The sequence below is a fragment of the Adiantum capillus-veneris genome, chromosome 28, assembly GCF_014529385.1.
Source record: "Adiantum capillus-veneris isolate H3 chromosome 28, ASM1452938v2, whole genome shotgun sequence".
Lineage (NCBI taxonomy): Eukaryota > Viridiplantae > Streptophyta > Polypodiopsida > Polypodiales > Pteridaceae > Adiantum > Adiantum capillus-veneris.
Window position 1 is genome coordinate 79,692,055 of NC_140958.1, and position 25,722 is coordinate 79,717,776.

The window sequence follows — 25,722 nt, forward strand, 5'->3', positions numbered from 1 at the left end:
AAAATCTGCTCATCGCCTCCGCATAGAACAGAAAGAGAAAAGGGGCAAGAGGACAGCCCTGTCTGACCGAACGTGTGAGCATGAAGCGCTCACCTCTACCTCCTGCCAACAGCACCTGACTGTGAGCCTGTCTGTACAAAGCTGACACCCCTCTGATCCAAGCATCTGAGAAGCCCATCCTGCGTAGCGTGCCCTCTAGAAAGTCCCAGTCAACTCTGTCGTATGCCTTCTCAAAATCGAGAAGAAGAATCACAAGGTCCTCCCCACGGAGTCGTGCAAGGGCAGAAGCCTCCCAAAAAGTAAAGATGTTGTCAAGGATACTGCGTTCCTTGACAAAACCTGTCTGAGTCCCATGTATAAGGCTCTCCAAAAGTGGCTGAATCCTCAAACTCAGAGCCTTGGCAAGAATTTTGTAGGCTGAGTTGAGAATGGTGATGGGGCGCCACTGTCGAATCTCATCCAAGGAGCCACCCTCCTTTGGAATGAGGTAAATCAGGCCCTCACTCATGCTATCGGGCATCACTCCTGTGTGCAGAATGTACTGAAAGGCACTACAAAGATCTGGGCCAAGCAGGTCCCAGTACTCTAAGAAGAAGCTGGGAGTCAGCCCATCCTCACCTGGACAGATACCACGAGGGAGGGCCCTAAGAGCCGTGTGCAGCTCCTCAAGCTGAAGAGGTATCTCTAGCCTCTGGCGCATCTCCTCAGTCACAAGACAAGGCATCTGTGCCCAAACCTGCTCCCTGCATGCAACCTGTCTCTCTGACTCGGGCCCAACCGATAGTAGCTCATGGTAAAAGTCAGTAGCAACTGCACGCATATCCTCTGGCTCACAAACAACTGACCCATCTGGTCTCCTCAACTGATTGACCTTGGCATGCGAGTGCCGAGGTCCCACTGTCTCAAAAAAAGCACCTGTCACTCTGTCACCCACGTGAGTCCATTGAGATGCTTGTCGGTGAAAGGCAAACTCATGGCGCCTCTCCTCTGTGCAAGCAAGCTCCTGTCGAGCCTGCTGTAACTGCTCCTCCAACCATGGACTGTCTGGATGCTGCTCCTGCATCCTCTGTAGTGAAGCAATGCCTCGTCTGAGACACTGCTCCTCCTCTCTCGCTGTAGCCCGTCGAGCGAGAGACTCCTGGAGAAAGAAATGGCTAAGCCGAGCTAGGCCTGAGGCCACTCTGTCTGCATGTGGAGCCTGGCTATCCTTGCCCTCTGTCCATAGAGCCTCGACCCTCTCTCTGAGTGCTGAGTCCAACAAGACCCGCTCTGGGATGCGAAGCATCGTGCTCCCACTCCTCTGCCTGTCTGCCACTGTGAGGATCACTGGTGCATGGTCCGAGAAGGATGTCCCTGCCAGGATGCCCATTGATCCCCCCAAGTCACTGAAGTGGTCACTAGTGTAGAAGCGATCTATGCGCGATAGATTCACTTCTCCCACTCTGTGCTCCGATCTAGAGAAGGCAAGACTCTCTGGAGGCCTCACAAAGCCAGAATGCTGCCATGTATTCGAGACCCTCAAAGTCATACACAACCTCTCCCAAGCTGCTAACTCGACTCCATGCACAGTAGCATGGCTGCCTCCGATCTGTCAGAAGGGTCCTCCAACATGTTGAAGTCCCCTCCTACACACCACTGGTCAGCGTGTGGCAAAGACTCAACAATCTGTGACCAAAACTTTGCACGAGCACTCGCCACATTGGGCGCATAGATGTTCAGGAAACCCACATGGTCACCCTGAACTGAGCCCTGCCTGGCACAATAATCCCTCTGCCCACAATGGCCTGCTGCAATGAGTCCGCAATAGTCATACATACCCCTCTCTGGATGCCTCCAGGTCCAAAAGCAGCTGACCAAAAGGTATCATAGCGTCCACGCAAAATCTGACCACATCGCCGAATGCGGCTCTCAGACAAATGGCGCTCCTGAAGCATAAGGAGATCAATCTCTCCTCCCACAAGGCAACGCTGAAGCTCCTGACGCAATCGGCCCCGCTGTCGCTGAAACTGGGGCCCACCTAGTCCCTGCACATTCCACGAGACGATCCTCATGGGGAGCGAGAGAGAACAGATGCTGCCGCAGCAGCTAGACGAGCTATCTTCGAGGCTGGCTTGGATGGGGAGTAATCCGCATCCGAGCGTCCTCTAGATAGACGAGACTGCAGTGAGTGCCTGGTCCAAGCCCAAGCAGAGCAAGCCGTGCGTAAAGCAACCTCCTCTGTCCAGGAGTCCTCATGGATGTATACATAGCAAGGCAAACACTGCGTATATATCCTGCTGAGTCTGGGGGTGTCACCGCAAACTTGGCCAGTGGCCACAAATTCTGCAGCAAGTCTGTAACGCCAAGTTCTCCCATGTGGTGAGAGAACTCAAGAACCTGTGTATGCAACCATCCCACCACTGAGTCGAGGGACCACTCTGTCTTAGTCCTACCACAGAGGGGGAAGGAGAAACCAACTGCTGAGTCCAAGGCCTCTGTCCCCCTAGCGGCGAGGAACAAAGCGTGGACTCTGAAGCAGGCTGCCTCGTGGTCTGCTGTGGAATCGCCGAGAAAGCGAGTGAACCCGTAATCGAAGAAATCCCAGCGGCGTCGGAGGTCAATGCTCGTCAAACCACGAGGGATAGCTGCAAGAGAAGATGTCTGAATCTGCAGAGGGGGCCGCATGAAGGGCTGACCCTCTCTCGCTAGGCGACTCGTGGTAAAGGCGCTGCCAAGAGATCTCCTAGCCGTCGGCGAGGGACCAGTCTCCTGAGCCGACTGTGGTACTGAAACAGGAGGAGGGGGAGAAGGGGCTGGGGGGGGCGGGGGAGAAGAGAAACGGGGTGGGGTGACAGAGACATGGGGGGGGGGGGGGGGGGGGGCGAGGTGGGGAGTGGACGGGAGAAGAGGGCGGGGGAGGGGATGAGGAGGAGGAGGGGAGATTGGAAGGCGAAGCGGCTGGCGAGGGTGAAGCGGAGGTGGAGGCTAGCGTAGGGGGCTCCTCCTGCTCAAGAGGACCAAAGCGGTTCCTCGTGGGAACCCACTGCTGCTGAGTAGGCACCTGAGGGCCACTCTGAGTGCCAGGTTGTCGATGTGGCCCCTGGCGTCGACGGCCACGGGCCTGCTGCCACCCCTCCTCCGCTGGAGCCCCAGGCTCGGAGGGTGGCGCTAAATCTGTGCGCTGTGTCGCTGGCTGTGGCTACGGCCCAGCCTTGGCAGGCTGGGGCTGAGGCTGAGGTGCGGGTCGTGGTCTCCTCCGTGGACAGGCCTTCGCTAGGTGGCCCATCTGTCTGCAAATGAAGCACAGGTTCGGGAGACCCGAGTACTCCACACTCTGTCTAAACCAACCCCCACTCACCCGAGGCAGAAGGATGACCTTCGGGAGCGTGTGGGTATCTCTGACCAAAACTCGAACTGAAGGGATGCCAGCCGCCTTGGCAGCTACTGATGCTGCCGTACGAGGTGTCTCCAGGACAGTCCTGATGGCGGAGCCAATCCTGGAGAGAAGTGGAAGGTACTCCCTCCGTAAACCCGGAAAGCAGACTGAGATGGGGATGTCCGCCTCCTCTACTAGCACATCCGAAGTCGGGTCAAAACCATGTCGCCACTGTCGAAAGTGGGCGCGTGATGCTCGGATGGCCAATGGACTCATAGCTATGACCTTGGAGGCCATCTCGGAAGTCTTGAACTCAATCTGGTAGTACCCCCGTCCGAGAATCTGGACATCCAAGATCTTGCCCACCTCTGCGAGGAGGTGGGCCTGGAGAAGGTCTCGCAGCTCTCCTCTGCTAGGACGAGTGCCGAGAACCTTGCAGATGACAGAAGTCGCCTGCAAGCGTTCTACCTCTGCGGCAAGGCTCGCTTGCTCTGTCGGCGAAAGAGCAAGTCGAATGGTGGGCTCAGCGGGGTCGGGCGAGGGGGCTTCAGGCGAGTCTCTCTGTGGTGAAGCTGGAGCCTCCATCTGTGTCTACTGCTGAGTCGAAGAAGCGGGCAGTGAAGAAAAAACCTGCAAACAAGTCAACCAGGCACTTTTTCCGAAGAGAAAGTGCTACCGAGCTAGGTGCAGAGGGCCTTCGGGAGCGAAGAGGATGGGGGGCGGGGGGGGAGGGGGGGACGGCGAGGACGAAGAGGGCAGCCGTGCAATGTGCGGGTGCACAAGCAGCAGCGAGCGGGGGGAAGGAGTGGGGAAGGCAAAGCGAGAGGAGGGCAGCGGGCTGCGGGCAGCCTTTGGGGCAGCGCGCAGATAGGGGGGGGCAGCGGGTGGGCTGAGGGGCAACGCGCAGGGGCTGAAGGGGGTGGGGGGACAGTGTAGGGGCAGCGGGTGGGGGGTGGGGGGGGGGGGGGGGGGGGGGGGGGGGGAGAGGGTAGCGATGGCGCAGCAAGGGGGGGGCGAGCAGCAGTAGCGAGCCGTGATTATTCATTTATTTTTATATTAATCTTTGAGCAAAGTACAACTGAGCTCGCGGGTGCTCGCTCTCAAACTCTGTGCCGAGATGCCCTCCAGAGTGAGCCCCTAGGGTCCTTATAAAGAGTAACAAGTGTTGCTAAAAGCAGAGCCCCAAAAGCTTTTAAAAATAAAAGCAATTGTCCCAAAAATCAAATGATCAAAAATCTGCCAACAAAAGCTGTCAGTGTAATTTGCAGAAAATCCGTACGTTCTGTCAGTGCAAAAAGCGTGAAGCCGTACGCTCTGCAACGTTAGCACAGCCAACGCGTATCCCAGAAATTCGTACCGCCACGTCAGCCTGTCGGTACATTTCTAGGGCGTCCGTATTGGCTACCACGTGAGCATGTGTGTGTGTGTCCGGGTGGCTCTACCACGTCACCAGTTTGTGACATACTCCCCTCTTGAAAGAATTGTGATCGTCCTCGATTATGCCTGCAAGACAGAGGCCATAAACTGTCTTACTAGACACATCTAGCACTTGTACAAAACGAGAGTCACATCACAGGATATCACTTGACACCACAGGACATCACATGACAAATCACATGAAAATTCATTCCAAATCTCAGACCATAGTAATCGCATCTATATCCATTCCGGACCTCATTGATGCCCGATTAACTAATCCTTATTGCAATCATGTCTATAGAGATTTATGAGACTGAAATGCTGTAGTCATTTCGTCTTTCAGTTCCTACACTCAAACAAGTCAAATGAGAGAGTACAAATCAATGATATTCATTTTTGGGAATTCCTGTCATAAAGTCATACATCACAATACTAGTCAGCCCATTAGTATCCCCGAAACTCATAGGGGTCATCAGTGACCTTATTCAAAAATCGGGGTAATTTGTTGACAAAGGAGCGGAGTAACTCCCCTCTTGTGCAAACCCGCTGCACTAGATTCACCCTCGTTGAATTCGGGGTTCTATCGGAGTAGACTATGCTAACCGAATGCTTCAAGGTTAAGTTCCAAAATCCGACGAGTATCTGCTACTTCCAAAACCCTAAACAACTGCGAACAAATTCGTCCACATCTTTCTTGAGTCTCGGCCAAAAGAAGTAATGCTCCCCACCTTTCAAGGTGGTGTCGATGCAGCGGTGACCCGTAAAAGGTGGACAATGGCACTTAGTCAAAACCTTTTCCCTCAACGGTTGTGTGACGCACAACGTCGTTTTCTTCGTCAAGTAGCCATCCTGTAAAGAATATCCCGCTACTACCTTCCCATTATGTATTTGAGTGAATACATCGAAAAAATCCAGATCTATGGCGTACTGATCAACCATGTCCTCGAAGCTTCTATGATGAATCGCGGAAACAGCCAAGGCATGGGCTTCCGAGACAATGCATCTACCACCAAGTTTTTCAGTCCCTGAACATGGACAATCTGGAAGTGAAACTGTGACCAGATGTTAGCCCACCACATTTGCTTTTCCGAAAGCTGCTTTTGTGACAAGAAGCAGCGTAAACTCTGATGATCAGTAAAGACTGTGAAATCAACTCCGAGTAGGTAATGTCGCCACTGAGTAAGAGCATGGATCATTGCCAATAGATCTTTCTCATAAATCTGTACTGTCAGTTGTGGCCTTGAAAACTGTCGGCTTTCATAGGCAATCACATGGCCTTCTTGCATTAAGACCGCTCCCAGACTACAACCACAATCATCACAATATACTTCAAATGACTTTTGCAAATTCGGCAAAGTCAACATTGGTCCAGTAGTCAATTTTTCTTTAAGTGTCTGAAAGGCAGTCGCCTCTGTTGGTCCTCACGAGAAAGGGACTCCTTTCTGAGTCACTAAGTGCAAATGCGAAGCTACCTCTGCAAACTTTCGAATGAACCGCCGGTAGTAATAACACACGCCCAAGAAGCTTCTTACTTCATGAACATTCTGCAAATCTGGCCAGTCACATATAGTGTCAATCTTGGCCGGGTCCACTTGTACTCCTACTGCTGAGACGATGTGTCTTATAAAGTGTATCTCCGGTAAGAAAAATTCACTCTTTTTGGCATTGATGACTAATTTGTGATCATGCAATGCCTAAAAGACTTGTTGCAGATAGTGTCGATGCCTGCTTCATCCTTGGAGAAGACTATAATGTCATCAAAGAAAGTGCCGACAAAAGATCGATACTCTCGGAAAATCCTATCCATCATTCGGTTGAAAGTTGCTGGAGCATTGGTAAGGCCAAAAGGCATCACCAAAAATTCATACAAACCGAAACTTGTTTGAAAGGCCGTCTTGTAGACATCTCCCGCAGCGATTCTGATCTGATGATATCGGCTTTTCAAAAGCAATCCTGCCGAAACAAGAGGATCCCTGAAGTCGGTCAAGAATATCATAAATTCTTGGAATCGAAAATCTGTTTTTGATAGTGATTTTATTGAAAGCTCTATAATCAATGCACATTCTCCAAGACCCATCTTTCTACCAACGACACCGGAGTGCAGTAGGGTGAAGTACTCGGTTGGATAAGGCACTTTTCAAGAAGGTCTTTCACTTGGTTCATGATCTCTTCATTCTGGGCTCGGCTAACACGGCAAGGTGGCCAATTCGGTGGTGTGCTTCCAAGAATCAGATCAATAGTGTGATACTCAGGACAAGATGGGGGCAACTCGCTTGGCAGGCCCTCAGAGAAACAATCAGCATGTGTGTGGAGAAAATCTTGGCATTCTTTGTCAAGTTCAGACATGTTTGTTCTATGTTCATCATTCAACTCTTTTAAATAGATTGAGTAAATTCATTAATATGGAAATGGCCGAAGCCGATACAACAGGGACGGACTCGCCCTTTATTTTACATCAAGTACAACTTTTCGGCCCTTATCATTAGTCAAAGTTGCTTTCCTTAGCCCGATAGTCGATCACAGCTTTGTACTTATGGTACCAATGGACTCCTAGGAGGACGTCACACCCTGCCAAAGGCATGATGTAGAAGTCCTCGTGCCCTGAATACCCCTGACAATGCAAACAAAGTTTGCCAATGACAGGCATAATAGCTATGTCCCGTCGGGGTGCTGCTAGGACTCCCTTTGTTGGTGGTCCCATCTTGTCGGGTGTCATCTCGAGGCGCTTCTTGATCTTTCACTTCGCCCCAAGCTCGGCAAAGTTCTGTACTTTCATCTATCTGGCTTGGGTCAGTACCCATGCAATCTGGTACCAGTCCTGCTTTCATCTTGCCTTTTCTGCCTCGTTCTTCTGCTGCTCTAGAACTCTCTGGCCTGTCCTCAGTCTGTCCGTGCGGTGCCTTTTTGGGGCACTTTGCGGAGATGTGCCCTTGTTCTCCGCAACCAAAACACTTTCTCTCCTTGAGGTAGTTAGCCCTTTCGCGAAGAGTGAGTCGTGGTCGTTTATCCTTCTTTTCTTGGGAACTCTTTTTCTTTCTACTTCCTTTGTTAGAGGTCTGTGTGATCCTCTGAGTCAAGATCTCATCAGTGGGGTCAGTCAAATTTCTCGAATGTATCGAGAAACCCCGTTTCGCATGACCCATTAATTCTTGGATAGAATTCGACTTTTGCTCAATGCAGTAGTCTCGGATCTCTGTAGGGAGTCCGCATCAAAACCGCTCAATCTGTTCCTTAAAGGTGAGCTTCTTTAATGAAGAGGTTGGTAGAAAAGAGTCCCAAAACCTCTCGCAATAAGCCTCCAAAGAATCTCCTTTGGTCCTCCGAAGATGGTTCCAAGCGGTTCTTATATCCCGTTCGTACTCTCGTGTCAGCCAAGAAGAAATAAAGAGCATTTTGAATTGCAACCACTTAACTAGAGCTTCTTTCCTCAGAAGAAGAGTGGACCACCATGTTCGAGCATTTTCTTTGAGAAAAGATGTATCCCTCCTAATCTTGGAGTGCTCTGAGGAGTGCCCTCTAGAGAAGGCTTTGTCAAACTGCTAGATGAAGGCCAAAGCCCTCGGAGCATGTCGGAATCTAGAAAAGGATTCAAATTTTATCCACCTTCTTTAAATTCTTTTGTTTTCTTGCTCTTGTCTTCGAGGAAGTCATATTGGTTGGCTCTATAGAAGTGATTCTTCTTTGCATAAAACATATGGTCATCGAATTCCGAAACTGTCAGAGGATGACTCCTCCGTAGAGTTATTAGAATCTGGGCGGAATCTGAGTTTCTTTGCCTTTTTCTTGTGTCACAAGGCGGGCACCACGTGCCAATAGAAAAGAGCAGACTGAACAGACTTTAAGCACTTCATTAACAACTAAACAGAGAGAGAGAGAGAGAGAGAGAGAGAGAGAGAGAGAGAGAGAGAGAGAGAGAGAGAGAGAGAGAGAGAGAGAGAGAGAGAGAGAGAGAGAGAGAGAGAGAGAGAGAGAGAGAGAGACGACACGCGACACGGAGTGGCGGAATTCCACCCCAGAGAGTATTGGCCCCAAACCTTGGTGCCCCTTTCGGTATTTCTTTATATTGCATCAACACAGTATAAGCCGGTACTCGAGACTCTGCACCTTCTCCAGGAAGCATGCCAGAGAATGAGCCCTAACCTCATATTTAAAGGCCCTTGGCCTAAAAAACAATTTTTAGTAAAAAGCCTTCAAACTCAAAAGCATCTGGTCCAAAAGTAAAGCCAAAAAACTTATAGTGTAATTTACGGAAATCCGTACAACTGTCACGTCATCAGCCAGTGCAAAACGCGAAAATCCGTACAACTTGCCACGTCATCATGCCAGCGCAATTTTCAAAAATATGCCACGTCATCAGTTATTGCGTGTGTGCGGGTCTTGCTTTATTTTAATCTTTATGTCACTTGGTGCCCCATCGGACGGGTCCCCCATAAGTTGGTAGGACTTCTTCTTCTGTTACTTGTTCTTCTTAGGGTTTAGGCCCTTCGGCCGGCATCTGCAAGTCGGCTCCCTTCTTCAGGGCTTTTACACGTCAGCAATTTGTGTTAACTTGCCCTTTCTGAAGCTTTGCTTTTTGCTTCACTTTTTGCCCTCTCTATCCTCCTCGCTCGAGTCAGAAGAGCTAGAAGGTTTTTGCGGATACAGATGGCAGCTGCAAGGATCTGCTTGCATGGTATGAGAAACACGTGCGTATCTGGCTTGGTATGCTTGAGGTATACGACCCATTGAACTGGTACAAAGTTTGGGATGCGTGTTGGCAATCGAAGGGACACAAGGCAGTGGGTGGAGATGGTTTACCACCTGAATTCTTAAGCTGCTTGTGAAGGACAGGGGTTTACAAGTGGATATAAGCCACGAACGGAAATGGGCAAGGCTAAGTTGTACACAATTGAGGGTATTTATGACACTGGAGATATCCCGGCCGGCGCTAGCGACACAATGATTGTGTCAATCTCCAAAAAGGGGGATTTGACCAAAAGTTATAACTATCGGGGGATCGCTTTAATCTTGGTCGCCATAAAAATCCTCAGCACGTACGTGATTAGGCGGATCACTAAGATACTTGAGAAGAGGAATCTCTTCAATCCTGGCCAAGCAGGATTCTGTGCTAAAGAGGAATGCATAGGGCAAGTTGCATGCCTGAAGGAGATTGTGAAACTCCGTCATAAGGAAGGGAAACCAAGCTATGCGGCCCACATTGATTTCAATAAGGCATACGACATAGTACCGCACGAGGCGTTGTTTCTGAAGGTCGTTGTAGCTGGCCTGCAAGCTTGAGCGCTTAGATTTTTCCAAGCGCTCTACAGGTCCACCTCTGTTAAAGTCCGACATATGGAGTATCTGTTTGATTCGATTTCGGTGTAGCGGAGAGTCCGCCAAGGATGCTCGGGATCGCCCTATCTATTTAACATATATATAAATGATATTTTGGATGAGATGGGGAAACATGGGGCATGGAAGTACCTAACTTCCTTAAGATTAAAGGACTCCTTTTTGTTGTCAACCTGGTTCTGCTTGTTGACTCTCCTGAAAGCCTACAGACGAGCGTTGACAAGGTAAGTGAATGAGCCAAGACCTAGGGCATGACCTTTGGAATTGACAAATGCATGGTCATGGTGTTCCACGGGGGCATGCAAGGTCTCTCTATGAGGATCTTTATTTTGGGAGGCGAGATGGTTGTATAGGTGAAACGTACAAGTACCTTGGCATCGATGTAGACTCGGCCTTCTCCATTGAACGCATCGTCAAGGAGTGAGCGAACAAGGGTAGGAAAAGCCTATTCGCATGCCAGCACCTGCTAGCAAACTGAGCCATCCCCATTTGGTCTTGACTAATTGTTTTTAAGGCGGCGTGTACCCAGTGATTTTTTATGGCGCGGAAATTATGGGGATCAACGATCAGTGTACCCTTCACTCTCTACAGCGCCTCGTCGCCACCGGGATGCGAATGTTACTCGGGAAGGGAGCAAAGTCGACCTCTCTAGGGATTGCAACTTCTTACCACGAGTTTAACATCCCATCCGTACCTGCTTTCGGTGGGGGACAACGAGCAAGGGCTTTTGACAAGTACCGATCAGTTTCATCCACTTGGATAGGCTCCTTGGTAAACAAGAAGCCTAAGAACCAACCATTCAAGAAGTCGACTTGGACGACAAGAACCCAGAATTGGATGAATACGTATATCCCAGGGGCTGACTTTAGCTCAGTCTGCTACCACGCATGGGACAAGTGGGACGAGAGGCATTCGTGCTTGGCGTTGGAGCCCTATAAGACAACCGACTTTGAACAAACACCTGGATACCTGCTGCAGCTCAATAGGAGCAGTGTCGTGAATAGAAAGGAAGAGAGAGTGCTGGCTCTCGCGAACGTAGGCGGACTCAAACTGGCGGATAGTTGGAGGCGCGGACACAGATTTTGCTCGCTGTGTTCCCAGTTAGAGGGTCGTTCGCTTTCGCATTTTCTGGTGTCTTGCTCGACGATTGATGATTCTAGGGGGCGATGGCTAAACCAATTCAACTCCACCTTCAACGATATCGACCCGCTGTTGGACCTTGAAGAAAGGACCGTTATCCTCCTTGGTGGGGAGGCTCGTGGGAAGCGGTTGCCCTTCTAGGTACGCCATGATCCGCACTCGAGGAATGGAACTGTAGGGCACGTGCATGTGGCGAAGTTCCTTGGTGAGGTTGTACCACGGTACTTGGGTGCTCTGCATAGGCGGATGGAGGGATAATGCCCTCCTTCCTATACTTTTATTCTATAACCAATCCCTTCCGAGGGAAATGACATCATTCTTCCGAAGCGAAGCCAAATGAGCTACAAGAGCGCCCAAGTGTCTTGCCCTCGTGGGGGGGGGGTCAACCTCGCCAAAAAAGGGGTTGGGAGGTGCAAAGGGAGACACCACCAACCTCAGCGGACGCCACCTGAGCCAACGCCCTTCCAAGTGGGTATGGCTTTTCCTAGGGGAAAACCGTCGGGTTACAAGGGCAGTTTAGCGTTGTGAGCGATAAGTTACTTGGAGGAGGAAACTCCGAAGGGAAGACCGAAGCAAGTCCCGCAGTATTGGGCCTCTGAACAGAGGTACTTGATCGTTGTCACGCCCATAACTAGTCAGCAAGATGGGTCTCTCGAGGGCATTACCCTAAGAGTGTAGATAATAATCGCCTCTTGGGGAAGAAAGCCTCACGTAGTCCAGAGGAAACTAGTGACAAAAGCGTGTGCCCTAGGAGCCTGGGTGCATAGTCCTGGTCGTTCTTGTGAACTTTTTTGGTGTACGATGGGAACAGCCAAGAGTGCCCAACCCGACTCCTAAACAAACAAAAAAGAAGACTAGAAGATCTGTCATAAGAAGAGGAAGAAGAAGAATTGGTAGTCCTTCAAAGCGTACACGCTTCTTCTGCTTTCTTGCAGATGCAAAAGAAGATTGATGGCCCAAATAAACGGTGTAGTCAGTGGTCACTCCCCTTCTTGTGCTTTTTCAATTGCTTTTTGGATTAATTCTTCGTGTCCCAAAGCTGACTGATCTGAGTCTAGACCACCTTAGTAAACATCCTCGGAGGAGGAGGTTTCTTGATTGCTAGTTTGATCGGTGGTTCAATGGCTTTCTGCTACTGAGTGCGCACTTCAGCAATGGATTGTTGAGACAAAAATTTTGCAAACTGAGGGTCTTTCGCAAATTTAATCATCTGCGTTGTGCACTAGTCAACCTGCTGCTGACACTGCATCTCTTGAAGTTCATACTGAGTAGGCCGAGGTGGCCCTTACTCTTCCTCTGTTAATTCGATTAAATCTTTTGCGTGGTCTCCTCCCGCCTCAACGGATGCAGAAGAGGTTGAATGATTCTTGTCGGAATCCATAAGTGTCGCGAAAAAAGGGATCGGATTTCCCGGTATTTCCCGGTAGAAGAGAAATCGGTCGTGCTCTGATACCACTGTAACAAACTTGGACGCCCCAAGTCAAGATTCTACCGCGACACCACAAAGATTCGCTTCAAATTAATTCATAGATCACAAGAGAGTCGACACGGCCTAGCGTAGTTCCTTGCCAAGAGATATTGGCCCCAAAGACTGACGCCTCTTTCAGTATTTATTTTTATATTAATCTTTGAGCAAAGTACAACTGAGCTCGCGGGTGCTCGCTCTTAGACTCTGCGTCTAGATGCCCTGCAGAGTGTCCCTAGGGTCCTTCTAAAGTGTTAAAAGGGTTGCTAAAAGTAGAGCCCCAAAAGCTTTTAAAAATAAAAAGCAACTATCCCAAAAATCTATTGATCAAAAATCTGTCAACAAAAGTTGTCAGCGTAATTTGCGGAAAATCCATACGTTCTGTCAGCGCAAAAAGCGGGAATCCGTACGCTGCTACCACGTCAGCACAGTCAGCGCGTATCCCGGAAATCCGTATCGCCACACCAGCTGTCGGCGCATTTCTCGAGCGTCCGTACTGATTGCCACGTCAGCATGCATGTGTCTGTGTGTGCGGGTGGCTCTGCCACGTCACTAGTTTGTGACAGCATTTGTCTCTGCTGACTCGCTACTGTGTTTGATCCCTCTTGCTGCTTGACACTTTAGTTGCTTTTGCTTTTAGCTGAGGGTTGGTCACTCTCTTCCAACCCTGCTCATTGGCTGCAAACTGCAGTTAATAACACTAGAAACAAGGCACACATAGTGCAGAGTTCCACTTTCAGACCCTCAACTAGGCGCCCCGTGTCACGAGGACGTGGCAACTGTTAACTATGTCACGAGGACGTGGCAATTGCTAACCTTAGTTGTTGGTTTCTTTCCAATGATTTTTGTTTTTTTAATGAGACCCTCTTTTTGAAGTTGCAAATGGTCGGACATTGTATGGCCAATGTGAATAGTAGTTTCACCCGCAGACGGGAAGTTGGTTAGCACTGGAATTCGTATAGTAAGAGGATGTCTAGGCTCAGTTTAAGATCATATAGGTCTCCCCGTCGCACTTAGCAAGTTGGTGGATACTAGGAAGTGAACTCAATAAAAAGGCATAAAGCCAAGGTGGGTCACCAAAGGAAAGTACCCGAGAGTTGGGCCACATTGCGTTTTTGGATGTGGTCCCAATGGGGATAGATGGTCAGAAGACCAGTGGGAGCCCAATGGAAGCATCTCCTAAAAATTAGGGAATTGCTATTTTAGACCTAAAAATGTCTTCACGTCATTAGATTTGGAATGACAAGGGAACATTTTATAAATGTGCCACAAAGTCAACTGGGCAACCGGTCGGGAGATTTTTAGGTGGCAACCCGGAAACGGGAAAATGTGTGTAATTGTGCCAAGTGTACATAGAGTGGAAAGAAAGCACTCCATAGCTCGTAACCTGTGACAATATGAAAAATGAGGCCTCCCAGCTTAATATTCAGTGGTACCTCTTCATTGCATAAGGAAAGTACACTAAAATGCGCCAGTGTGGTGCTAGGAGTGATGCCCTGCACACTACACACTGCTCTCTCTCCCCTACGTGCAGTTATGTGATGCCCCACAAGAGGGCTCTTCATTTGACTAATACAGTTGTGTGGGTTCATGCGAGATTGCCGAGGCAAGAGCCTCTTGCACAGGTACTGGATTAGCTAGTTGCTAATCTCCCGCATGTACAGGTGAATTCGGAGAGGTTTCACGTGAGAAATCTCGTCCGATTCAAAGGGCAAGTAGCCCTACAGGTGCGGGAGCTCGAGGACTTGCTACAGATGCGACCGGCTCCCGAAACGGAGCCCAAAACAAGGACTTACAGCCTGCTATGTATTTTTGCAGGTTTAGGGTCTCGGCCCTAAATGGTCCTAAATACCCCTACGATGTCCGGGGACGCAAGGGGACCGTTGTAGAGGTGATCTGGCGCATTTTCGGGGTAGAAAACAGAGAATTCAGCGTGCTGCAGATTCGCGCCAGGTTTTGCAAGGTGTCCGTATGCGTTGGGAAAGTCATGTATTGCGTGGGGATAGTGTCTGTGAAGCGTCCTAGTACAGTTATGCTACCGAAATTGGGCCAGAACAGGTGGATTTCAACCCGGTTTATGCGGGACAGCTTGTAGGAAATTACAGGTTTTATTCCCTCTGTTAAAGTAAAAAGAAAATACCGAAAGGGGCGTCAATTTTGGGGCCTACAGGTTGTCGGCGACTGCGCGGAGCATTCTAGCTTCCGAGCCGTGTGTGTACTTAATTCCCGTTGCAAGTTCCTCTTGTAAAAGTACTCTCTCTTTGTGTGTCTAAAGTAAAGTAAAGAATTTCGGGTGGGGCCTACAGGTTGTCGGCGACTGCTCGGAGCATTCTAGCTTCCGAGCCGTGTGTGTACTTAATTCCCGTTGCAAGTTCCTCTTGCAAAGTACTCTCTCTCTCTCTCTCTCTCTCTGAGTCTAAAGTAAAGTAAAGAATTTCGGGTGAAAGCCAAAGCCTACCACCCCACGGGCCGGTTTCACCCCAGGTGGTATTTCTTAATTTCATTGATGAAGTTGTCGCGGCTACAATGGTTTGAGGGCTCACACTCACAAGATTTAAAATCGTATCTGAATCTGGAAACCAATGGTACCTTGGCCTCTCTTTGGATGCACTTGGTCCCAAAAGCCTCAAAAGCGACTAAACATCGCTAGTCATTTTTAAAGAGTACTAAAAGCCCCAAAATCATCAGCTTGCACTCAAAAGATCCCGATAATTCATTTGCTTTCATAAGTGTCCCCCAAAAGCAATACCTAGTGCAAAAATGCCACTTCAGCCTGTCCATACAGTGCCACGTCAACAGTCCGTACAATGCCATGCCAGCAATCCAACAGTCTCGGGAAGTACTGCGTTTCTCGAGCTCTTCCGTACAGCTTTGGAGCCTGGGCATTGGGTCGCGATTCTACTTGGCTGTTCTCTGCTCCAATCAGGTAGGCCTGGCACGGCATCACATTGTCACAATTGTGTTTTAGGTTTTGTATAGTGCTCCCCCTTGTTTAGGCTTCTCTTCAACCCTCTCTGTCTCCTCTCTCTTGCTCTCTATCTGTGTCATTGTCTTCGTTTCATTCCGTTGTGCTCTCAAAAATAGCATGAATTTCATGAGTTGTACATACTTGTGAGCAAGTAGGTATTTCTTTGACTATTCAACTTTTGTCCATGTTGAAAGGTCTAGAGTGTTTCCGGCTGTTTGTATTGCACAAGATAGTGTAAAAGGGGCGTTCTAAATGAAGATTTCTGATTTGCGAGAGTGTCCCACGCAAGCCATTCATCACAACTCACACATGAGATATGCAACCCACTCAGACCCGTTCAAGCACCATAAACATGAGGCAAACATGCAGCTCTAGAGGGAGAGCACAGTGAGCCCTAACACTTGGGAGCTCACTCAGAAGGAAATTTTTAATTTACTAAATGATACATTGGTTGAAGGGTTTGTTTTATGTATTCCAACCTCATCACAGTACTTATATATCCAGTAGATTCATGACCAATGCTAACCATTTCTTCTTTATGTAGGGCCTTTTGGTTTTACCTTTATATGGACTAAGCTATGTAGCGAGCTGCCTATGGTATATTTTTTCACTGTAATCCCTGTCAAGGTCAATTTCCTTGTTATGAGCTGTTTTATTCCTTTGCGCTTCAGGTACAATGAGATTGCACAACAAGCCTTTACTGTGCTAGAATGTAATACCCAGGATGATAATAAAGCAAAGCCACAACAGATGCAAACAAGCCAACGCAAAGTAAATCAAAGTGCTAGTGGAATTGATGGGTAATGAAGCGCACCTTCAACTTGCAAAAGAGCTAGTGATAGATTAATTTGGTCGGCTGCACGAAAGTAAAATTACTAATGCATGTTACCATTGGTGGTTGCTGTAGAATGCTGGTCTCTGCTGGTGAACAAACTTACTCTATTCTCATGCTGCTCATCTTTTATTTTGAGGTTTGTATTCTTGGCATATTCCAGTTCAATCATTGACTGTTCTATATTGCTGCAAAACTTCTCCATGCATCCAAACACAGCTAGCTCTGTTGTCCTGAGGACTGTGAACTTTCCAAGGGGAAATAGACCATTTTTTATAGAACTGTATTGCAATACTGCTTGGCTGCCAAAAGAATCCTCTTCTTAGCTAAGAGTGTTGTGGTTGCTGGGACTTTCTATCAGCAGCCTGTGTTGAGTTCCTGGATCTACTGCATCATTTTGTAGCTTGCTCCATAATAAGGGCCACTTGAAGCAATGCCCATGATATTTCTGCATTGAAATTTGGATCAAAGAAGGTTCAGCGACAAATTTTTGTAAATGGTTGCAAAATGCTTGACGATAGTTTTGACTTACTGAGCGTATCATGATGCAGGTACGTGCTGCAACTGCAGTCCCATATATTGGGAACTTTTTAATGTTCCCTCTTCGTTCGTGGCTATATGCATATTACTTCTTTGAGTGAGTCATTTCATTCTCTATTGAATGGTTGATTTTTGGTCGGCTGAGGTCACTAAGCGGGGCACTATTTGTGATGTGGAAACAGTTATGCATGGGGCTATGCGAAATGGAGTCTCGAAAAACGCCTGATGTTCTTTGAGACAAATTGGGCCTTTTTTGCAGGATTTGGTAAGTAAAATTTAAAGTAATTGTATTATTGGGTTTATGCAAAAGTATACATGTCCAAATAATGAGTTAAAAAGCATCATTGCATTGATCTACTAGTTGCTTTTTCAACATTTTCCATAAGGCCCCTGTTGATTGTGCAGCAGACACTAACCACCATTGTATTTGTATTGAGACCCTTCAAGAGGATTTCGTTGAATACTTTCTCCTGAAAGGGAAAAAATAAAGGAAGCACAACAGCATACCTTTGTCTTTGGATTTTAAGCAAAGTATGATCTCCATAGGAAAAATGCAACATTGCCAAGGTTGTTCATTATAGACTTCGAGATGAAATTAGAGAGGGTTGCATTACCTTACAATAAGGAGTTGATTCATGTTGTCCTACCCAAGGTTCTTGACCTATTTGCATATTAGGAGTCATCACAACCTGATCAATCTGACACAGGTGCTTGCCCTTGAGCATCATGAAACTCCTCAGCATGCAAATGCTGCTTCTGTTGTTGTGACACAGAGGGAACTTGCAGAAGTGGGATTTCGAATCAGTTGGGTGAGAGCACTACCAACACTCCAAAGTGGTGGTTTAATAGCATAGTCACATTTTCCTGCTCTCTATGCACAGTGTTACCATCCTGCACGCGGAAAGAGGCCTGAAGCCAATCCATAAGTGTTGCAGCTTGTTGAGCTAGCTGCTTTACCAAAAAAATGTATCTGCAAAAGATCCTACTTCAACAGCCTTCATGCCAAGTATCATCCGCTTTGATCTTGTTTTGGAAGCCCTTGACTCCATCTCTAATCCTTTGGTATTTTGGTCAATGAATGGAATGAAAAGAGTTTCACATGCACGCTAGAAGTGAACTCCATGTTTAGCCCAATACAAAAAGGCCTATAAAGGAGAGTGACAAGGATCCCACCAAAGAGTGCTTTGCTGGAGAGAGTGCAAACAACTTTATCATGCACGTCGCTCACTTTTGTACATTCACAACGCCGGGCAAGAGGTACTCGGGAATCTATCGTGGAACCCAAGACCAGCTGGAAAGCTTCCATGATGTTAGGTGCAACAATTGTAGAAGTCACAAGTGAAATTGGCACGGGGACAGGAGGATTAATGTTGGGAACTTGATAAGTTGGTCAAAAAGAACAACATGATGAACAAACTGAAAACAACTTCTTGAACTGAAAGAGATATGGAGATGAGACACAGTGGGGCGGAGTTCCCACTCAGATGCAGTGGTGGCACCCCTTGTGGTACTTCAACGACACGACGAACAGATTGAAAACAACAAACATGAATTGAAAGAGACACAAGAGACGAGACCTAGTGGGGTAGAGTTCGCCACATAGATGCACTGATGGCACCCCTTGCGGTACTTCTTTGTATTAGCTGAGAGCTCTGAGATGATGTATAAACTTTCTGGTGTGAGCCTCATCTTTAAGGGAACCTGGCTTCTTCTTTTCATGGCGCCCCCAAAAGCTCCTATATTTTTTAAAATTGGCACCCCAAAAAGCTCCAAAAGTCAACGCTTTCATAATTGGCCGCTGCAAAGCTCCTAGCGCTCCAACTCCCACATTAGCAAGGCTATATGGTGCCATATTAGTGTCCATACTCTACCACATCATCACTGTTATACATTCCCATAAATGAGCCGCATTTCATGCCACAATTTGCGGGTGCTGCTCCGACTCTAGTCCAATCAATCTCGGCTTTTTCTCTCCTCTTCCGTTATGGTGAAGTCATGCCACGTCAGCAATGCGACATACCCCCCCTTAAAAGAAGAGTAATTGTCCTCGATTATGCATACAAACGAGCCAGAAAACCAGGATTCATTAGACACCAATTTTATGTAGACATGCCATTAACCATCTCACACAAGACAATACAATCACAAAGCATACACTAGCACAAATCCTAATCCACACCGGATCTTGGACAACAATCTACAATCACATCCACATCTTAGTCCTTGTCGAGACCTCGGACGTAAACTATGATCCATAATGAAGTCTTTAGCAATCACATTTATGCCTCGCTGCCAAGTCCTCCTCTATCCACATCGCATCAAGAGCAAGGTAGTTTCTGAACTTGACCAAGTATTTCCAGATCAGCTTTCCCTGCACTTTCCTTGTGTGGTAGGATATGCTGAGTTGCAGAATTTTGTTAGTTTCTTCTACCTCTAGTTGCTCCTCGGGCTCATAGTACAAGGAATGGGCACTTAATTGAATCTAGTAGGAGACTCACGTGAAAAGCATTGTGAATCCTCCAGTGATTTGGCAACTTCGGTTAGTCGTATCAATGCTTATCCGCTGCTCTCCTATGCCTGTTGTGAGACTTCTGCAAAGCCACCTTAACTCTTGACAAAAGATGTGGCTAGATCCTCTACAAAATGATATGCTTGAAAAATCTTGGCCTTCGTGCGCAAGATAGGCAAAACCTTCTTGCCACCCTTGACTATCTTGAATGGTGCCTCTTCCCAATAGGTGTATCTACAATGGTGTTGTAAGCTGACTCCACCGATGACAAATACTTCTCCCATCGAGACTTCTGATCACAGATACAACACTTAAACAAGTCTAATACCATTGAGTTGGTAATCTCCGACTGCCCATAGTTTTGTGGATGAAAAGACAAGGAGAACTTGGGTGTCTGTGCCCAAATGCTTACACATTACTCTCCAAAACAAACTCGAAAAGCTTGGTCTCCATCTAACACAAAAGACTTAGAAGTTAGGCATCCAAGATCTGGAAGATATGCGTAATGGCCAATTTAGCCAAATGATCAAGCTTCACACTTTTCTTCATTGGTACAGAGTGAACCTGCTTACTGAACCTATCCACAATAGTCCAAATGGCATCATGCTGACCTTGAGTCTTTGGGAGATCCAATCCATCACTATACTTCCCCACAGTCTACCTCGAAACAGTAAAGGTTGTAGTAGTCCTGTTGGTTTGTGCCTTCCGGGTTTTACTTTCTGGCATATCATACAGGTTTGCACAAAATCATTCACATCCTTCCTGAAGTGAGGCAAAAAGAAGTAATCTAAACTACCTTGAGGGTCATATGTATCCCTTTATCCCAACAAAAGGAAAAGTATGGCACTCCGTCAACACTATTTGCCTCAAACTTGTTACACATAACTTGACTTTCCACATCAAGTAACGGCCTTTGAAAGAATACCTTGAAGACTGGCCAACTCCTAGTACGGTACACGATGTACTGGCTTTTTGGGATTATGTTCCTGCTATCGACAGAGATTTCTCCGAGGCTTTGCTCATGTAGCGGGACCACTTCATGAACTAACAAGGAAGATCGAGACAACAAGGAGCCAAGGATGCACGACCCCAACTGACTCTTCGAGAAAGAGCAAACTATATCAAAGAGGGGAAGTGTTTTGGTTGCGGGGAACAAGGGCACATCGCCGCAAAGTGCCCGGAAAAGGCACTGCAAGGATCGATTGAAGACAGGCCAGAGAGTTCGAGAGCAGCAGAGGAACGTGGCAGAAAAGGCAAGATGAAAGCAGAATTTATACGGCTTCGGTCATTTCTTTGTTTACTCGATCTACTTGAAAGAGTTAACACAGAACGAACATGTCTGAACTTGATAAAGAACGCCAAGATTTTCTCCACACACATGTTGATTGTTTCTCTGAGGGCCTGCCAAGCAAGTTGCCCCCATCTTGTCCTGAGGATCACACCATTGATCTGATTCCTAGAAGCACACCACCCAACCCGCCACCTTACCGTGCTAGCCGAGACCAGAATGAAGAGATCATGAACTAAGTGAAAGACCTTCTGGAAAATGGTCTTATCCAGCCAAGTACTCACCCTACTGCTCTCCGGTGTTGTTGGTTTAAAGAAAGACGGATCTTGGAGAATGTGCATTGATTACAGAGCTCTCAATAAAATCACTATGAAAACAGATTTCCGATTCCAAGCATCGATGATATTCTTGACTAACGTCAGGGATCCTCTTGTTTCAACAGGATTGATTTGAACGGATTATCATCAAATCAGAAACGTTCCGAGAGATTTCTACAAGACAGCCTTTCGGACAAGTTTCGGTTTATATGAATTTTTGGTGATGCCTTTTGGCCTTACCAATGCGCCAGCAACTTTCAACTGAATGATGGATAGGATTTTTCGAGAGTACAGATTATTTGTCGGCACTTTCTTTGATGATATTTTAGTCTTCTCCAAGGACGAAGCGGAACATAGACACCATCTGCTACAGGTCTTTCAGGCATTGCGTGATCACAAATTAGTTATCAATGCCAAAAAGAGTGAATTTTTCTTGCCAGAGATGCACTTTTTGGGACATATCGTCTCAGCAGGAGGAGTATAGATGGACACGGCCAAGATTGACACTATACGTGATTGGCCAGATTTGAAGAATGTTCATGAAGTTAGAAGCTTCTTGGGCGTGTGTTCTTACTACTGGCGGTTCATTCGAAAGTTTGCAAAGGTAGCTTCCCCTTTGCACGTTTTGACACAGAAAGGAGTCCCTTTCTCGTGGGGACCGACAGAGGTGACTGCCTTTTAGATACTTAAAGAATAATTGACTACTTAACCAATGTTGACTTTGCCAGACTTGCAAAAGTCATTTGAAGTATATTGTGATGCTTGTGGTCATAGTCTGGGAGCAGTCTTAATGCAAGAAGGCCATGTCATTGCCTATGAAAGCCAATTGTTTTCAAGGCCAGAATTGACAGCACAGATTTATGAGAAAGAGCTTTTGGCAGTGATCCATGCTCTTACTCACTGGCGACATTACCTACTCAAAGCCAATTTCACGGTCTTCATTGATCCATCCGAGTTTACGCTACTTCTTGTCACAGAAGCAGTTTTTGGAAAAGCAGATTCAGTGGGCTAACATCTTGTCACAATTTCACTTCCAGATTGTCCATGTTCAGGGACAGAAGAACGTGGTGGCAAATGCTTTGTCTCGAAAGCTCCTAGTCTTGGCTATTTCCGTGATACATCATAGAAGCTTCGAGGACATGGTTGATCAATACACCACAGATCCAGATTTTCCAATGTATTCACTCAAATACAGAATAAGGAGGTAGTAGCGAGATATTCCATACAGGATGGCTACTTGATGAAGAAAACGATGTTGTGCGTCACACAGCCGTTGAGGGACAAAGTTTTGAGTGAGTGCCATTGTCCACCTTTTACGTGTCACCGCGGCATCGACACTACCATGAAAGGTGTGGAGCGTTACTTCTTTTGGCCGAGACTCGAGAAAGATGTTGACGAATTTGTTCGCAGTTGTTTAGTATGCTAGAAGGTCAAGTTTGACAGGCATAAGGCACAGGGGCTACTACAGCCTCTACCCATTCCCACCCGCCCCTGGGAAAGTATTGGCATGGATTTCATTTTTCATCTCAAGACACAGAGTGGGCATGATGGCATTTGGACTGTCATTGATAGATTTAGCAAGAAAGCTCACTTCATTCCAGTGAAGAAAACAGTCAAGCCGGATCATTTAGCGAGACTATTCATTGCACAGATTTTTAGATTACATGGCATGCCTGAGACAATAGTCTCCGATTCACGAGTTTGTTTTGGAGGGCTATTTGGGAGAACATTAACACACGGTTGCAGTTCTCATCATCATTCCACCCGCCGTAGACAGATTGGCAATTTGAGATTGCAAATTCAGTTGTTCTAGATTTATTGAAGTCTTGCATCTCTGAGCAGAAGACACAATGGAAAAAAAAATTGCCCTTGGTGGAATTTGCTGACAATAACACTATCCACTCTTCGACGGGGAAGGCGTCATTTGAGATCATTGAAGGTGCTCCGAAGGTTCCACCCTTCCTTAGTACTAAAGATAAGATTTTTGAAGCCAACCAGTACACGAGGGACTTGGACATTGTATTTGCCAAGGTCCAAGAGGCTTTAGCGAAATCTCAAGAACGACATAAAAAGATAGCAGATCGACATCGACGAGATTTGAAATTACAGGAAGACGATTAGGTGCTCTTACGTTTTGAGAAGGCATGCCTAAGAAAGAAAAAGGAAAAGAAGCGGCTTTTCCCAAAGCTTAGCATGAGGTATTATGGTCCTTTCCAGATAAAAGAAAAGATAAATGATGTCTCCTTCAGTCTCAAGCTGCCCGATACTTGGAAGATTCACAATGCATTCCATGTGAGTCTATTGAAGCCTTTTAAAGTCAATGATGGGGAGCGGGAGCCTGATGAGCAACCCAAAATGGAGGAAAGGGAGGAGATACTCATTCCAGAACAAATTTTGGCACAAAGACAGGAAGATAAAAGATAAAGTGATTAGGCGGTTCTTGGTTAAATTCAAGAACTATCCTGCATTGGATGCGAAGTGGATGGAGGAGGAGGACCTAGCAGATACTCCTTAGATTTTGGAACTTTACCTTGAAGCATTCGGTTTAGCATAGTCTACTCCGATAGAACCCCCAATTCAGCGAGGGTGAATCTAGTGCAACGGGTTTGCACGAGAGGGTAGTCACTCTGCTCCTTTATCAACGGATCACCCCGATTTTGAATAGAGTCACTGATGTCTCCTTTGGGTTTCAGGGATACTAATGGGCTGAGTAGTATTCTGTTCTATGACTTTATGACAGGAATTCCCGAAAATGAAAATGATTGATTTGTACTTGACTTGTTTGAGTGTAGGAACTGAAAGACAAAATGGCTGCAGCATTTCGGTCTCACAAATCTCTATAGATATGATTACAATAAGGATTAGTTAATCGGGCATCCGTGAGGTTCGGAATGAATCTAGACACAATTACTAAGTACATTGCCGATGATCATGATCTGAGATTTGGAATGAATTTGTCTGTAATTTGTCATATGATGTCCTGTGTGTGACTGTCGTTTTGTACAAGTGCTAGATGTGTCGTGTCTAGTGCGTCGGTACTAATAGTCAGTGTCTACTAAGACAGTTTATGGCCTCTGTCTGTTTTGCAGGCATAATCGAGGACGATTATAATTCTTTTAAGAGGGGGGTATGTCACAAATTGGTGACGTGGCAAAGCCACGCGGACACACACATACACCTGCTGACATGGCAGAGCCACCTCCGAAAAATGCTGATTACTGACATGGTAGTGTACGGATAGAGCGTACGGAACACCCGCAAAACGCACCGACAGACTGACGTGACTGCAGTGTACAAAATTTTGTGATTTCCATTGATTGTACGGATTTTCGCTTTTTACAGACAACTGTACAGAATTAGCGCGGGCAGCTTTTGGGACAGTTGCTTTTGATTTTGAGTTGAAACTTTTGGGGCTCTGGGCATCCCTTGTAAGAATAAATAAGCCCAAGGGCCTCACTCTGCAGGGCATCTAGAGGTAGAGACTGAGAGTGAGCACCCGTGGGCTCTGTTATACTTTTCACACAGATTATTATAAAAATAAATACCGAAAGGGGGCGCCAGTCTTTGGGGCCAATACCTCTTGGCATGGAACTACGCCGGGCCGTGTCGTCTCTCTTTTGTTCTTTCGGTTAAATTGAAGTGAATCTCTGATGTGTCGCGGTAGAATCTTGACTTGGGGTGTCCAAGTTTGTTACATGCATAGCATCTGTGCTTGAAAATTGCATCCGGGGATGCCTGGAATGTGTCAGTGCAAGCATTTGTTTCTAACTAATAAGTTTCACCGAGTTTTTAATAGGTTAAAACCTTTTATAAGGTAACCGGCTACCCACTTAATAAAAGCATGTGATCACGACATCTTGCGAAGGAAGGTTGTTTACAGTGCCGAAAGAAATAGGTGAATAGTGTTCATGAGTTTTGCAAGTCTTTGCTACCGTGTTTGAGCTTTTTGTAGGTACTCCATTGCGGAGGAGTGTGGAGGCTTCGGCCGACGCTCGGGGAAACGGAATCCAAAACGGTCTGCGGAGCTTATTGCTCCGTGTACAGACATGAAAGGAATTGAGAGCTCGTCTCTCGGAATTTCCCTAACGAGAAGGTAACAACCATCAAGTATAAGATCTAGAAGGGAGGGATTTTCTCCGATTCTTTGCTTGTAAATAGATTCTCCCTCAATAAAGATTCTCTTTAAGGGAGACCAGCCCATCTTCTGGCCCCCAATATTGTGTCGAACTTCTCCCTTGTCTCTTTTGGGTCAAAAGTCTATTTATTTTCAGCTTATTGATTATTCGTGTGTGCTTCCGTTCGTGACAAGAAACTAATGGAAATTCCAATTGGAGCAAGCCTTCTTTTGAGGACTTGAGAGATCATGGCAAGTTTCTGGCGAGGGATCTCGACAAGACAGAGTACCGACCAGGTTGACGCTTGCGCGAAACGAATGATCACATACTCCAAGGACCCGAAATATGTGAAGTACCTAAAGAATCACACACTTGACAAGGTTCACTCTAGATGGAGAAGCCGTCTACTTGCCTCTCAAAGCTAGGTGTAGAAAAGCAGAAAC

At 46.9% G+C, this 25,722-nt stretch overlaps 1 protein-coding gene across 2 annotated transcripts in view; it reads left to right on the forward strand.

Annotated features, from left to right (window-relative positions):
• LOC147420749 (protein EI24 homolog) overlaps positions 1 to 25,722 on the forward strand; it is a 151,674-nt gene that overhangs the window by 103,972 nt on the left and 21,980 nt on the right. For both annotated transcript variants that reach the window (XM_086504411.1, XM_086504410.1), the window contains exons 5-9: positions 16,223 to 16,275; positions 16,350 to 16,478; positions 16,586 to 16,649; positions 17,062 to 17,147; positions 17,233 to 17,315. In XM_086504411.1, the coding sequence (XP_086360537.1) occupies positions 16,223 to 16,275; positions 16,350 to 16,478; positions 16,586 to 16,649; positions 17,062 to 17,147; positions 17,233 to 17,315 (415 nt within the window). The remainder of the gene's footprint in view (positions 1 to 16,222; positions 16,276 to 16,349; positions 16,479 to 16,585; positions 16,650 to 17,061; positions 17,148 to 17,232; positions 17,316 to 25,722) is intronic.